At 42.1% G+C, this 14,427-nt stretch overlaps 1 protein-coding gene across 1 annotated transcript in view; it reads right to left on the bottom strand.

The window, feature by feature from the left end:
- Positions 1-2,134: 2,134 nt before the first annotated feature.
- Positions 2,135-14,427, bottom strand: part of LOC136879325 (uncharacterized) — a 73,411-nt gene continuing 61,118 nt past the window's right edge. The window contains exons 5-7 of the mRNA XM_067153142.2: positions 11,783-11,937; positions 8,389-8,554; positions 2,135-2,845 (exon numbers count right to left, since the gene is read on the bottom strand). Of these exons, the coding sequence (XP_067009243.2) occupies positions 2,688-2,845; positions 8,389-8,554; positions 11,783-11,937 (479 nt within the window). The 3' untranslated portion in view covers positions 2,135-2,687. The remainder of the gene's footprint in view (positions 2,846-8,388; positions 8,555-11,782; positions 11,938-14,427) is intronic.

Genomic DNA, 14,427 nt, shown 5'->3' with positions numbered 1-14,427 from the left:
TTATCAAGGCTGAACAACTAATGGGAGATTTTTGATGGAACTGCCGCTAAGTTTACACTGTTCCGCAAAGTGATGAGTGCGCCATAGAGATGAAAATAACTCTGTAGCGTTTCGATCCGATTTTACCGGCCGGAGAGTAAACGCATGCACACAAATGGTATCTCGATGTAAACAATGCATGGCGCACCCCCCCCCCTCCAACCTTCTCGCTGTAGGTAGACAGCCCGCTACAGGACTGTTGTGATTGAAATAGGCACAGAGTCTCTCACACAAACCCAGACCAAACGCATGGTATTTGTACTCTGCGCTACGGCAGCTGCCTCAGCCGAAATTATCTCGCTTGCAGCCATCCTGCTTTAAGCGTATATGCAATCTTATATGTAATCTTACCATATAAAAGATGCTGGAAGTGTTGTCCTTCCTGGGTTATACACGCGTTGTATCTGGTAACCACATTCTGGTTGATGCGAGTGTGTTCTGCCACCGTAATGTTTCTGATTTCATTCGTAATGTATTCTTTCATTTCCTCCAATGTGTGAGTATTTGTTCGATACAATTTTTCTTTCAGTTTACCCTACAAGTAAATAAACACACTGTTAGATCTGCAGAACGAGGGAGAAATAGACAAGCACTGACCACTCTGTTTGCAAACATTTCCGAGATTTTAAGAAGGGAATATTCTGCTGCATGAGTGGGGTATGAATCTTGAAACCACCCAAACTATTTTTCTTCTTCTGTCAATTGAATGGAAGAACGGCGTAAAAATGTCATCTTGGTACTTCTCTGCATTTACTGTCGTTTCGAAAAAAAAAGTAAGCCCAATTATTCGTCTTGCACTAACAGCACACCAATCTTCCTATCATAAAGAGGGCCTTCATAAATACCATTAGGATTTTCTGCATACCAACAGTGAGAGTTATGACCGTTCACACGACCATTAAGATGAATCCAGAAGTTTTACATCCGAAAACACGGTTTTGCAATGATAAATGTCTCACCATGTTAACAGCTGAGATTCAGACTGGCGACTGATGCTTGCCAGGTGAAACACGTACAGGCTGCTTGCAAAGTCAAGAACTGCACGCCTCTCATACTGCGGGTTACGTAGGGGAGAGTAGAAACGCCGCTTCGACGGTCTTAGTTTATTTGAGAACCCCTGTATAGCAATATACACACTATGCCTTCAGCACTACTCGTTCACTTCCTTCCCCTCCTCTTCGGTACTGGAGTGGCCTTCAACACTACCTCGTCACTTCCTCCCCTTCTTTCCGGTACTGGTGTGAGGCAGTGTTGATTGGTTATGTCGGGACACCATTTCCGTACATGCGTGTACAACGGGCTTGCACCTGCCAGTCTCGATGCAGGCGAGTCCCACTCTCACAACCGACCATACGGGTTTTAACTCGAGACGTGGGGTACGGGGTTTTCTCACTCGCATAGTGGATTGCAAATGATTAACTAGAGAGCGGAGTGTAGAAACTAGTATAAGTTTAGTCCGAGAGGAATGCACATTGAGCCATTAATTTGTTAATGATATACTTTATAAAGATTAAAATAACAAGGGACAAATGTTCCTTTTACAATTTTGAAATTTTTAGTATTTTCTGAAACAAAGGTTATGGCAATATCTTCTTTCACGACTGCGCCATTTATTTCTAAGTTAATGGATACACCAAAACCGTGGGTTTAATGCAATCTAAGATTACAATCCAATAATCTCAGAGACAAGGCAGACCTTACTGGAATTGCTGGGGGTACTGGTACTTTTGAGGGGCTGCCTGGCCGAGGAGGTAAAGGCGTGCTCGGTTTACCCGGAATGACGTGGGTTCGAATCCCCGTTAGGAAGTCGTAAAATTTAAGAAACGATATTTTCACTTCCGGAGGTGCATATGGCCCTGAGCTTCACTCAGCCTACACCACAAATGAGTACCAGGTTAATTCCTGGGGACAAAGGCAGCCGGGCGTAGAGCTGACCACTCTACCCCATCACGTGGCGAGGTTACGAATGGTGGAAGCCTTTACTTTCCTCCTCTCCAAGGGCCTTCATAGTCTGTATGGAGATGAATTTCCTTTTTTATTGGTACTTTTGAAGGAGCCTCATATCACAGACCTAGGAACTGAATAATTTCTCCCACAGAGGCTGGTTCAAATGTAGCGTCATTTCTTGTGCAATTTCCATTTGAGACATTTTTTGGTTCTCTCATTTTTCTTGTACAAAACTGCTGCAACTGCTTCCAAATTTTCTTTGACTGATACCTAATATATGAACTGCGAACTAAAGAGAGTTTTTGTGGAAAAGGCAATGTTCCACTCTTCGTACATCTAGCAGTTGCAGTCATTACAGTTATGGGACTCGTGTGCATGACGTCAGAATGGGCTTATGCATCAAAGATCCAAAAGGACCATGCAGGTCTGTCGAGTTGCCAGGGATTTCACTGCCGGATGGACACGTCGGTTATTAGCGCTGATCTGCTGTGTGACAAAGAATGTGAGACGTCATGATCTTCGTCTGATAACATGTTAGCGTAGGATATAACAGGTAATTATCCATAAATATTTATCTTTAATTTATTAGAAAGTAGGGGACGAGATCTTGTTATGTTTATGTGTCCAGGTTTTTCTAAAAAAATACAGTCGATTAATCTCTGAAAAGAAGTATACTTCAATTACATCCAAGTAAAAAGGTGCTACTGTTTTCCAGTCTCCGAGAAAGAAATACTGTTTCTCCTGGTGAAAAGAAATGGTGCATTCTCAGTTGGGCAGAGGAAGCGTTCCATGAGTGGAGACCAGCCGAACGTCTTGTGACCAACAGGCTCCAGCATGTTGTTCCAAAGTGCATTTGCGACTGAAATTTAAAAAAAATCTTGATTAGTGATTGATTAATTAAATGGTAGCCTTCTCGTATATCTAACCAGATTGATGGGCTATAGTTGTTTACAATTGTGTACAAGCATGTATATACAGTACTTATTTTATGATTAAATTTATGCATTAACAGAAATACTTGTGAATTACAACCTGTGACAATAAAGTTCGGTGAATGAAGTCAGAACAGTCGATCCGGCAACACTGGCGACAAGCAACGCTGCACCTGCATAGCAGCAGGTTTTGACCACCTGCTCCCAACGTTGTTCAGTTGACCATCGTGAGTGTGCCGTGTAAGACCTGTTTGACACAGTGCGTGTTTAGCGCGTTGGTTCTGAACTGCGAACAGGAACAAGAACGACCAAAATATCAATGTACAGTTTTGTTTTACGCTTGGCAAGAAACCGAAAGAAACGCATGCGATGCTGGTACGTGTTTATGAAGATCAAACACTGTCCTTGAAGTGTGTGTACGAGTGGTTCACCCGTTTTCCAGGAGGCCGGGAAAGTGTTTCTGACAACCGCCGTAGCGGAAGACGAAAACATTGAGAAGGTGAGGACATTAATCACGAACGTCGGCGATTCACTGTGCGCATGATAGAGGATGAACTGCAGGAAAGAGAGTTGACGATATTCTTGACATTCAACGAAATGTGACGAGGCTTTTGAACACCATCCCAAAGGAAGCCTTCCTCCAAAGTTTCCGTATCGCCGATCTTAGCAGTGCATAGTTATAGGAGTGGGCTATTAATAATGTTATTTGCTTTACGTCCCACTAACTACTCTTTTACGGTTTTCGAAGACGCCGAGGTGCCGAAATTTAGTCCCGCAGGAATTCTTTTACGTGCCAGTAAATCTACCGACACGAGGCTGACGTATTTGAGCAACTTCAAATACCACCGGACGGAGCCAGGATCGAACCTGCCAAGTTGGGGTCAGAAGGCCAGCGCCTCAACCATCTGAGCCACTCAGCCCGGCGGAAGGGGCTAATTCGAAGGACAGTAAGGTCACTGTCGTGTTGATAGTACAGGACTATTCACCGAACTTTACTGTCACAGGTTGTATTAATGTATACAGAACAACTTAATGGGTGGTATGTCTTTTAGAAGAAACTACGTGTTGTTTTGGTGGAGGATAGTGTTTTATATAGTTGTTCAATTGCAGGGATGTTAGTTTGCGAACCAAGGTAATTAACCATGTGAGATAAAAAATTCCTTACCGGGCCGAAAATAGAGCCCAGGGCTCTGTGAACTGAAGGTCATTACGCTGGCCATTCATATACGGGGCGAATCATAACTTTATCGACAACGCTGCCCTGCTTCAGGGAAGAGAGAGGGCGGGAGGGGAAGTAGGGTGTATGATGGAGATGTGCCCGTATGCACAAGTTCCTTGTTCCACTCCCACAGGATTGTCCTTGTCCTTGTCTCTTACAGGCAACATCCACAGTTCGTTTATTAAACAGCTGTATAAGAACACAATTAATTAAGACACTCTTGTCAGTGAAATGATGCTTCAGATTGTTTCTCCTCTTGTCTGCTGGTCGCAGTGACGTTCTTTATTATTTAACGTGCTCGAAGATGCTACGCTGCCACCCCACAAAACTTTGAAAAAGGAAATAAGCAATGAACGAAGGAAACAATACGCCCAACTGTTTGATTACAGTAGATGCTCAATAAGCTCCCTCCTACTTCCATGCACGGTTCACAACGGTGTAGTAGAGACCTTTGGACTCTGTTCAGGATGTGTGATGTTTCCCGAAAGACCTAGAAAGCTGCCTGTATTCTTGGTAAAAGTTCATCTTATCTTTTTATTTTCAATTTTCAATTTGTGCAGAACAAACTGTAGGCTGCCTATTGGGGCTGGGAAGCGACTATGCGAAACGAACGAGAAACTTGTGTGCCTCTGTCTCCCACTTCCCACTTCCCACTTCCCCTCCCTTCCCTTCCCTCCTCTGACTCACAGCAACAAGTATCGGCTGGCTCTCTGGCAGAGCAAATACGGCGAGTTCGTCAATTTGAATCGCGCGCCAGCAAGTAACAAGGTAACCTCATTTTCTCGAGAAGAAAAATTTTCTCCACCAATACGATTGAACCATTGTTCTTAACATAACACGAAGAGCGTCCCTGACTTGATGGTAAAGCGCTGGTCTCCTGGGCAAGGTCATCGGGTGTTTGAAGATATTATTTTCGGGCGAATTGTAATATTTAAGATCTGATACATCCTCTGTATATAAACAAGCGGACATGCATGTTTTCTGTCAAGTTTTACCTGTAGGCATCTTTATATTTCTGCCTATGGGTTTTTCTCCTGACTCTTATCAGCAACTTCCAGTACCACACAACCTAATACCAATCTGCCCGGTAACTTGTCTGATATGGGGACACGCTCGATACTTCCTTCAGTATCACAACTTCCCAACCCTCTATACTACCTGAATGGTTCCAATTGCTTGTGGATCTAACGTCATATACTCAGTATTTTTATTTAGGCGTAGGCCGTATTGCGCCAACCGATCGCTCTTTTCTTAAGTTTGGCATCGCAAATCAACCTGGGTCTCGGAGGCCAACATGACATCGTCTGCTTAGAGCAGTGTTCATGGCAAAGAACGGTGTAGGTCTGCTGTTACAGTGTCCATCGCTAGAATGAACAAGGACGGTGACAGCGCTGAACCATTGTGACCGTGGACGGTGATGGAAAAGTCACTGGATGCTCCTGCGGTGGCCTGAACATAGCTCCGCGAGTCTACACAAAGCAGCTAAACCCAGTTGACAAGGTGTTCTGGTAAGTCATGCTTTATCAGTACTAGACATATGTGGTCAGGTGGTACGCGATCAAAGGCCTTCTCAAGGTCCAGGAAAGCTGGATGGATCGGCTTGTTCTTCTCACGATGCTTTTTAACCAGGAGCTGTGCAGCGTGGCTTGCATCTATTGTGCCACAATGCTTCAAAAATACAGCTTGGTTTCTGGAATGCTCAAGATCTCAAGTATCCTTTGATCAAGAACCCGTTCGATTACCTTCATCGTGGGACAGAAAATTCTGATCTGCCGGTAACAAGCACATTCGACAGGGCTTCCCTTCTTTTTTAGGATGGGTACGTTGATCTTCCATTGCCAATCGATCGGTGTTCGACCCCCTTTAATAATATGCTTGAAGAATCGCGTTAACCATTCTGCCGCATCCCACTGCTAAGAGCACCAGGGTTGTGCTGGAAGATCGTCTGGACAAGTAGCTTTTCCCGGCTTCATTTCTTTTAAAGCAGCCTTGACCGCTTCGATATCAATGTCTCTGACAGGTCCTTCCACAATAGGAGTGACTGTAATTGGTGGATGGGGAAATTTCTGAGTTGAGATCTTCTCGAAGCAGATTCGCCAACGCTCTCTTGCCTTCTTCCAATCAACCTTTAAGTTTCCTGTTTCATCGTCGATGCCATAAAAGTGCTGGATTTCTTGTGTTTTGCCATGCCTCGCTTTGGTGAGTCGCTATCATTCCCGCTCGCCCGCACGCGTATCTAGTTTTGCATAAACATCTGCAAAATATGCAGTTTTTGTTGTAGCTATGATCTTCTTTGCATCACTACGACCTATCTTGTAAGCATTCCAACGACATGGTGTCTTGTCGGCAAGAAACTCATGGTAAAGCCGTTTCTTCTTTCGTACTGCATTTTTGACCTCATCACTCCAGAGCCACTCATCTTTGTCAATTTTTCTCCGTCCTGGTTTTGTTGATCCAAGAACAGTACGTACAGTGTCATGAGCAGCCTCTTTCAGTTTGATCCAACTCTCTTTGACTGTAGTAATAGGTGGTAACGTTATTCGTGTGATGTCATCGGCCTCTTTCGACGCCTGACGAGGGTGTAATCGATCTGCGTTGCCTTTGTTCCACTGTAATATGTAATTCAATTCGAATCACGCTTTTTGAACCAGGTGTTCGTGATGACCAGGCCATGGGTTCTGCATAATCGAGGGTTTGTTGGCCATCATCGTTCTTTTCTCCGAAACCACGTCCACTATGGGCTGCATGTGCGTTTAGATCACCGGCGATAATTATATAACCTTCTAGGGGTACTTCGATCGTCTTCTCTTCAAGGATCTCCCAGAAGGCATCATTTGTTGCTCTAGGCAAACATGTCTGTGGGGCGTATACGCTGAAGAAATGTACTTTTCTTCCATCTGTGATGTACATAATCATCATCAGACGGTCATCATATCGCTGCACATCAGAGATGTCATGATTTTTTGACACAATACCAACGCCACTAGTTGTTCCACGGTTACCGTAGTATATCAGCTAGTACTTGCATCCGATGTCGTAAGACTTCTGTCCACTCCATCGTGTTTCCTGCACCGCACAGGCATCGATCTGTCTTCTTTCGAGAGCCTTCGACAGTTCGCTGTATCACCCAAAAATAGTGCCGACGTTAAGTGAAACAAGACGGGTTGTATGGGCTAGCTTATTTAGCCGTCGCAGCTCTTGTGACTGTAACCCTTGTATATTTCTCACGTTGACCGGGCCTAATCAACGCGCGTCGCCTATGCCCTATACCCTAGCCTTGGTACTGAATCCGAAGGACATCATTCCATGAGATTGTGACTGGGAGTTTTTACGACCAGCTTGTCACAACATAGCCTGTGGCCAAGCACTTGATACCAGCTGCTAGCATCTCCCTAGCTGTTCAGGGCTAAGAGCAGGCGTTTCCTCCTACCTCAAATCCGTATGGTTTTCCGAGCCAATACTCGGGTGGATGACTGCAGTAGTTTCCCACTGGGCGATAGGGACACTACATCCCGTCGCCAATGATTTTTCTCGATCGAACACTAATAACTATATAATGAACGCGTTGTGGCGTTATTAAACTAAATACGCTTGTTGTGTTATATACTTTGGACAATCTACTGTCTACGCGACATGTATTTTAATTGTGTCTCATATCGGCACTTGTAAATTTTGGTGAATTATTTAATTCCTCTATGGACCTCGTGTTCACGGCCTAGTTATTGTACGGAGCGGTGATATACCAGGATTAGATGAGACTGGACTTCTATTATATTTGAAGTATTGAATTAATAAAACTTTCGTATCTCATGGACTCTGATAATATCTGCCTTAGCACCTTGGACGCTTGGACTACTAGTCATCTACTCTGTCTATACGACGAGAAGTGAACCTTTCGTCACATAGTTACACTGTGTGTTATTATTAGGGGGCGTTGCAGTAGATTGTCCAAAGTATATGACACAACAAGCGTATTTAGTTTAATAACGCCACAGCGTATTTTGAGAAGCTAGCTCTTATTTGACATTATCACGCCAGACAGCCCGCTGCGATGTCAGTGGCACACATAATCAATTTTTGACTTTTAAAAGTATTTGTAAATATTTTACTGTATTTAAAAATGCACTTTTTAAAGTACTTTTGGACGAAAAAATTGACTGCCCAAAACATTTTTTCTATTATTGGCCTGGGAAGGGAAGGTTCAACGTGAGATTGGTGAAAATAAGTGATTGTTACTCTTCCTGAACTTACTCAGTGAATTCCCCTTCTGACTGAAGTGGAAGCAGTCAGGAGCGAAAAAGCTGAGGTCTGGAGCTTCCCCGAACCACGTGTTCACGTTATCGGGAGAGTCTACACCAAGGAAGAAGGGTTGCAGCACCACCGTGAAGTTATCGGTGTCGTATCGAGGATTTTCTGCCTAAAAACATAAAACACTGAATGTTATTACTAGGGTCAAGATTTATAGCCACTAAAAACAGTTAAAATAGGCAGGCATATAGGCACTCAACATAGCCAAATTAGCATGAAAATATGCACAATTTGTAAAATATGCTACAAAACAGGCATGCACAACTATTTATAATTTAATATTAAACTCTGTTTGGCTGATGGGAGCAGTATAAACAATCGTGTTCTATTATCATGATCAAGAACAATACTATTTTGTGAGAAGAATCTCTCAGCATCACATCACGTCACACGGAGGGGTATTTTTACTACTTATTTTTACTACTTATTTCCACCCTGGATGTCGTTGCAGGACCCTATCAAACATTTCCATGATAGCGCCTACCTTTCCAGATGTTTGCTCAAGACTTGCCCTAAGTTCTTTCACAAGATATGGCTTTCTTGGCTTTTTCTATACAGGCAACATCCTTATTGCACATGGCCTACATTATATAGCATTGAAATTGAACTACTTACCACAATACATAAATTAATAGGCCTGTAAATGCCACAGGGAAATGCAGTTATAGTCCTCAATCACAGGAACTTCCTTACTTCAAGCTTGACAGAAGACTATACTTCCGTTGGTAATGAAGTTGGGATCCCCAGTGATCCACTACTTCAGCGATAGGACTTGGAAGATTTGTATTTAAATATTGCTAAGCACATTTCTTCAAAGTGGATCTCAACACGATCTCAAGACAAAGCTTCCAACAATTTGCAGCCTGAGTAAGGAAGGGGATATGACTGTGTACAATATACTTCGACGTTGATTAGTTCTTGCATAACACCTTAGGAGTGGGAGGAGTGGAAGGCTTGAAGGTCAGATTGTTCCTTGTGTGTCTTGAAGTAAATTCCCTAAGCACTATTTCTGGAGACTTCCGAAAATTCTGTTTAATATTACGTTGAGAAACGAGGAAATAATTATGTCGACTACATCAGCTAGAATATAATGCATTGGAAGAAAACTGGCTTTTTTAAAATACTGTCAAAAAGCATTAAATAGGCAATTATACACAAAATAGGAACAATCCCCTGAAATATACATTTATAGGCAGAATAAAATCAACCAATTCTTGCTTAAAAAAGAAGAGCCTACGTTTCTGCATACAGGAATAAAATAGGGAAATAGACAAAATCTCATCCCTAGTTATTACATGTCTCGTGTCCCCCACTGTACAATCCTTATCTGATGTGACCAGTGATCCAACACATTTAATCCAGATGGTCTTTCTGGAGTCTTGACCATCGTCACAGATCGTGCTATGTCTGGACGGCCGAATTCCAAACACTCTCTTTTCTGAATGTTGAGTCGGTTCTCAGGCAGTCTGTCCTTCCAGTGCTGGAGTTTGAAGCGTGTCTCCTGAGGAAGTACTATGTCATGTTCAGGGATACGGTGATGTTATGTCACTTTTGGTCGCATCCATAGACAGGACAGAAAGGAAGGGTAATGAAGGACTGACTCCTGAACAATGCTGAAATCCCAGCCACATATCGAACAAGATTTTTATGGCTCAAAAGAAAAAATGACGGACTGAGAAAGGAGACCGGAACCAGCAGTAAACCGAGCAGTTTGGCTGCGCTGTTTAGGTCACACAGCTGTGAAATATTCCGGAGATACTTGGTTCGAACCCCACTATCAAAGATGGCTTTCCATGGCTTCCCATGTTCACACTAGACAAATTTAATTTAAGCCATGATTACTTCCTTCCCAGTCCTACCCCTGTCATATCCCATAGTCGCCATTAGATATGCCCGTGTCGGTTCGACGAGAAAAAAAATTGCAGTACTTCATTTAATCACATATTATGGCATTATTCCCTTTATTATTGCATGTTGGTAGGATCCTACTTTTCTATCAAATTCTGCAAGAAGAGCAACTTTTAAATCTTGTGATCATACGTCAACTGGTTACTTTCCAAACAACTTAACTCACCCACTTTCTAAATTTCACTTCATGTGAGAAAAGTTGCAACTTAAGCTCATTCTATGTGGAAATTCCATAATTTCGGTGCATATAATGAGTGTGAAGGCCTCCATGGCTCAGGCGGCAGCGCACCGGCCTCTCACCGCTGGATACCATGGTTCAAATCCCGATCACTCCATGTGGACAAACAGGAGGCAGGACAGGTTTTTCTCCGGGTACTCCTGTTTTCCCTGTCATCTTTCATTCCACCTTCTTCTTCTTCTTCTTAATCTGTTTTCCCTCCACGGAAAACAGGTTGTAGGTTTTCATAATGGATGTGAGGATACTGCGAACTTCTGATTTGGTGCTGAAACTTTTCAAGTTACTGAATTATCGGCTTCCTCAACGTAACAATGATTCTGTTGCCAACTATAAATCCTGGTGGCCCCCTCTGTTCAAGAAGACTTGTCGTGGCCTTTGAATTACATGGCAAAGCAATGCCTCGAGCTAAAAAATAATATTTTCGGTGTCACAATGTAAATATTTCATGTATTGTTGGTCCATTTTGGTATAGTTAAGGCTAGCCAGAATATTTACTGTCTGATAAGCTACAACTTCACGCTTCTTAACAGTGCTACCAATGCCACTGAGATACCAGGAAAAACGTAAGTTAAATTTTCACATTCTTCTAATTAACACAAAGAAAGTGGAGGATTTAAAAATATAATTTAAGTACATGTAACAATGAAGGGGAAGTTCGGAGGTTCTGGAGAAGTGTGTGTTATTGGGATATCACACAGAAGACGATCGACTGAAAAAGGTGTTCCTTTCATAAACATATTCTCTGTTGTTTGATATAAACAAGTGTTTTTCGAAAATCTCAGCACAATTTTATACTAGATGAAATGCATATCACTTTGTGAGTAGATGAAAAATATATTTCAACATATTATTGTGATAAACACGTGTCAATTTATAAATATAATTTATTGTTTATTTAAATATACATATGGAACATTCTTCATTAGTACTTGAAATCTTGTAAGTCGTGAACATTTATACCAGTATAGCAAAAACTGTAACATTATATACGAGTTCATTATAAGCTTCCATGATTTCTTCAATCAAGATGTAAGTTTTAGAAGGAAAAACTTACAAACATACCCAATATCATAATTATTCAGCATTTTGTTTCCCCTCAAGTTAACAAATCTTAACTCAAAGTTTTTTTTAAAAAAGTAATTTACAAGAGTGCAGTTTAACTTTCAATGCTATGCATTGGCACATACTTACCACTTTTCTTTCTACTTCCCAGTAACCTTCCAGAATTCGAGATACCGACTCTAATTTAGCTCGTTCTGTGCCACCGAAGAGACACGAACACAGGACCAGCTGCTTCATATAGCAGACGAACGGTATGTTCTTCATATTTCTCAGAAGAGTGAGATCTGTTAAAGAAATTACAATGAATTAGTTCTCTGTTTGTTCCATTTGCTTAGTAGTGCGAAAATGTTACTCATAGGGTCGGTTGGTGCATGCATTTGAGTGAGCTTGCCAAACTGGTATATAATAGCAACTTCTGGCTCAGTGAGGAAAGCAACGAGAAACTCACACTTCATTTCCTTAGTACACCTCTTCAGTGATGCCTATAGGTGAGCCGGCGTAAGGTTGCACATGACAGCTGCGCACAATGTTGGTTACACTGCAATGACGCACGAAGCGATGTTGCCGCTGCAGCAGCAACTGATTGCACGACACGTGAGATTTTAAAAACACGAAAGAAATGCTTTTAATGTCATCGCGATGATACACAATACAAGTGAAACTGGCCGGCAAAAATCGAATTTTCAACACACCGATTAAGTTTACAATCAAATATTTCATCACACAAAATGATGAGCCGCCTCTGTGGTGTAGTGGTTAGCGTGATTAGCTGCCACCCCCGGAGGCCCGGGTTCGATTCCCGGCTCTGCCACGAAATTTGAAAAGTGGTACGAGGGCTGGAACGGGGTCCACTCAGCCTCGGGAGGTCAACTGAGTAGAGGTGGGTTCGATTCCCTCCTCAGCCATCCTGGAAGTGGTTTTCCGTGGTTTCCCACTTCTCCTCCAGGCGAATGCCGGGATGGTACCTAACTTAAGGCCACGGCCGCTTCCTTCCCTCTTCCTTGCCTATCCCTTCCAATCTTCCCATCCCTCCACAAGGCCCCTGTTCAGCATAGCAGGTGAGGCCACCTGGGCGAGGTACTGGTCATACTCCCCAGTTGTATCCCCGACCAAGAGTCTGAAGCTCCAGGACACTGCCCTTGAGGTGGTAGAGGTGGGATCCCTCGCTAAGTCCGAGGGAAAAGCCGAACCTGGAGGGTAAACAGATGATGATGATGATGACAAAATGATGAGATAAATCTTATTCTTAATATCGTGATACGGTATTAGAAAATACACAAGATATAGGCCGACAAGAATCTCACTTGAAATACACCAATAAATGTTACAATAATACATAATAATGTATTAAATTTACGAAAATTTAGAAACCTTATTTTCATATCTGATTCACACTGGTAGAGACTCGATACCCTCCAGATCACTGCCATCACTACCGTCGCCTTCTTTGCCATTGTCATCGTCGTCTAGGCAGATCATCAACTCATAACAATCACTGATGTGTTGCCATTGCCGAATTAATTAATGTTGCGACATGGCTAACTTTTTCTAATGCCTGACTATCAAAGTCCACTCCGTGGTGCAGAGGATTATCACTTTGTGGTTCATGACTACGTTGTTTGCGTGACATCGCACTGCACTCTTTAAAATAACATTGCACAATTATCTCACAAAGAAAACAGAAGTTTCATAAACGCGCGGATCACACCTGACCACGTGCTAGCAGCGACAGATAAAAAGGCAACACTTCAATATGGTAGTCAAGCTAGTTATAGATGGCACCACTATACTACCAATATTGCCAACAACAATCAAATGAAAATAGTTCGTATTTATTTTGTTGCTTGCTTGAACCTTATAATATTTTTAAATGATCATATTTTCGTAAGCAAATAAAAGAGTATAAGAACTATACGGAATTAAATACGAATTAAGATGAATAAAATGCGTAACTGTATTTGCCATAAAAAGTAGTAGATTGGTGATTTTGATTGATGGGTGACGTTCTTCATTTCATTTTTGTAGTGGTGCTAACATGAATTACAACTGTCAAGTGCAACCTTTTGCCGGCCCACCTATAGACCATCTATGACACCTAACGGTGGAGCTGTTGATAATCCAACCAGCCTTCGGGCTGAGGACTGAACAAACAAAACATACATACATACATACATACATACATACATACATACATACATACATACATACATACATACATACATACATACATACATACATACATACATATTATTCGCACACTTTTTAGTGATAGATTTTTGTTAGTGCGTGAGGAGTAAGGAGGGAGTACTGCCGGTTCCGGTAATGCTGCCAACTGAATAGAAATGAAATCTGAACTGAATCGATAATATGATCGATCGATATGAATTTTCTAAACCTTTATTAATTTAAGCCAACAACTGTGTCACACACGTATTATATAATATTATATGACATTTCTCGATGCGAATCTTGTTCCTAGCATGAATTCTGTAGTTTGGTTTTGCTGTGTAAACAACAACAGAGTGAGTACGTGAAGTGTACGCCAGATGTCGCACAGCGATGCAGAAGTGATTCATAGTTTGTGTTTTAAAGGTTGCCAGAACGAATCTCGAAGATTGCAGAGGTTGACCGATTCAACACTATATAGGGTGTAAATCTATCGCTAAAAAGTGTGCAGATAATACATACATAGTAGTATTATCTCGTTTTCACACATAACAGTATTGGCGTTTGCAGGATGGTAAAGAGGATAAGACTGGGAATATAGCAGTTCT

This window comes from Anabrus simplex, chromosome 8, assembly GCF_040414725.1.
Source record: "Anabrus simplex isolate iqAnaSimp1 chromosome 8, ASM4041472v1, whole genome shotgun sequence".
Lineage (NCBI taxonomy): Eukaryota > Metazoa > Arthropoda > Insecta > Orthoptera > Tettigoniidae > Anabrus > Anabrus simplex.
This window is presented reverse-complemented; position numbering and strand designations above follow the sequence as displayed.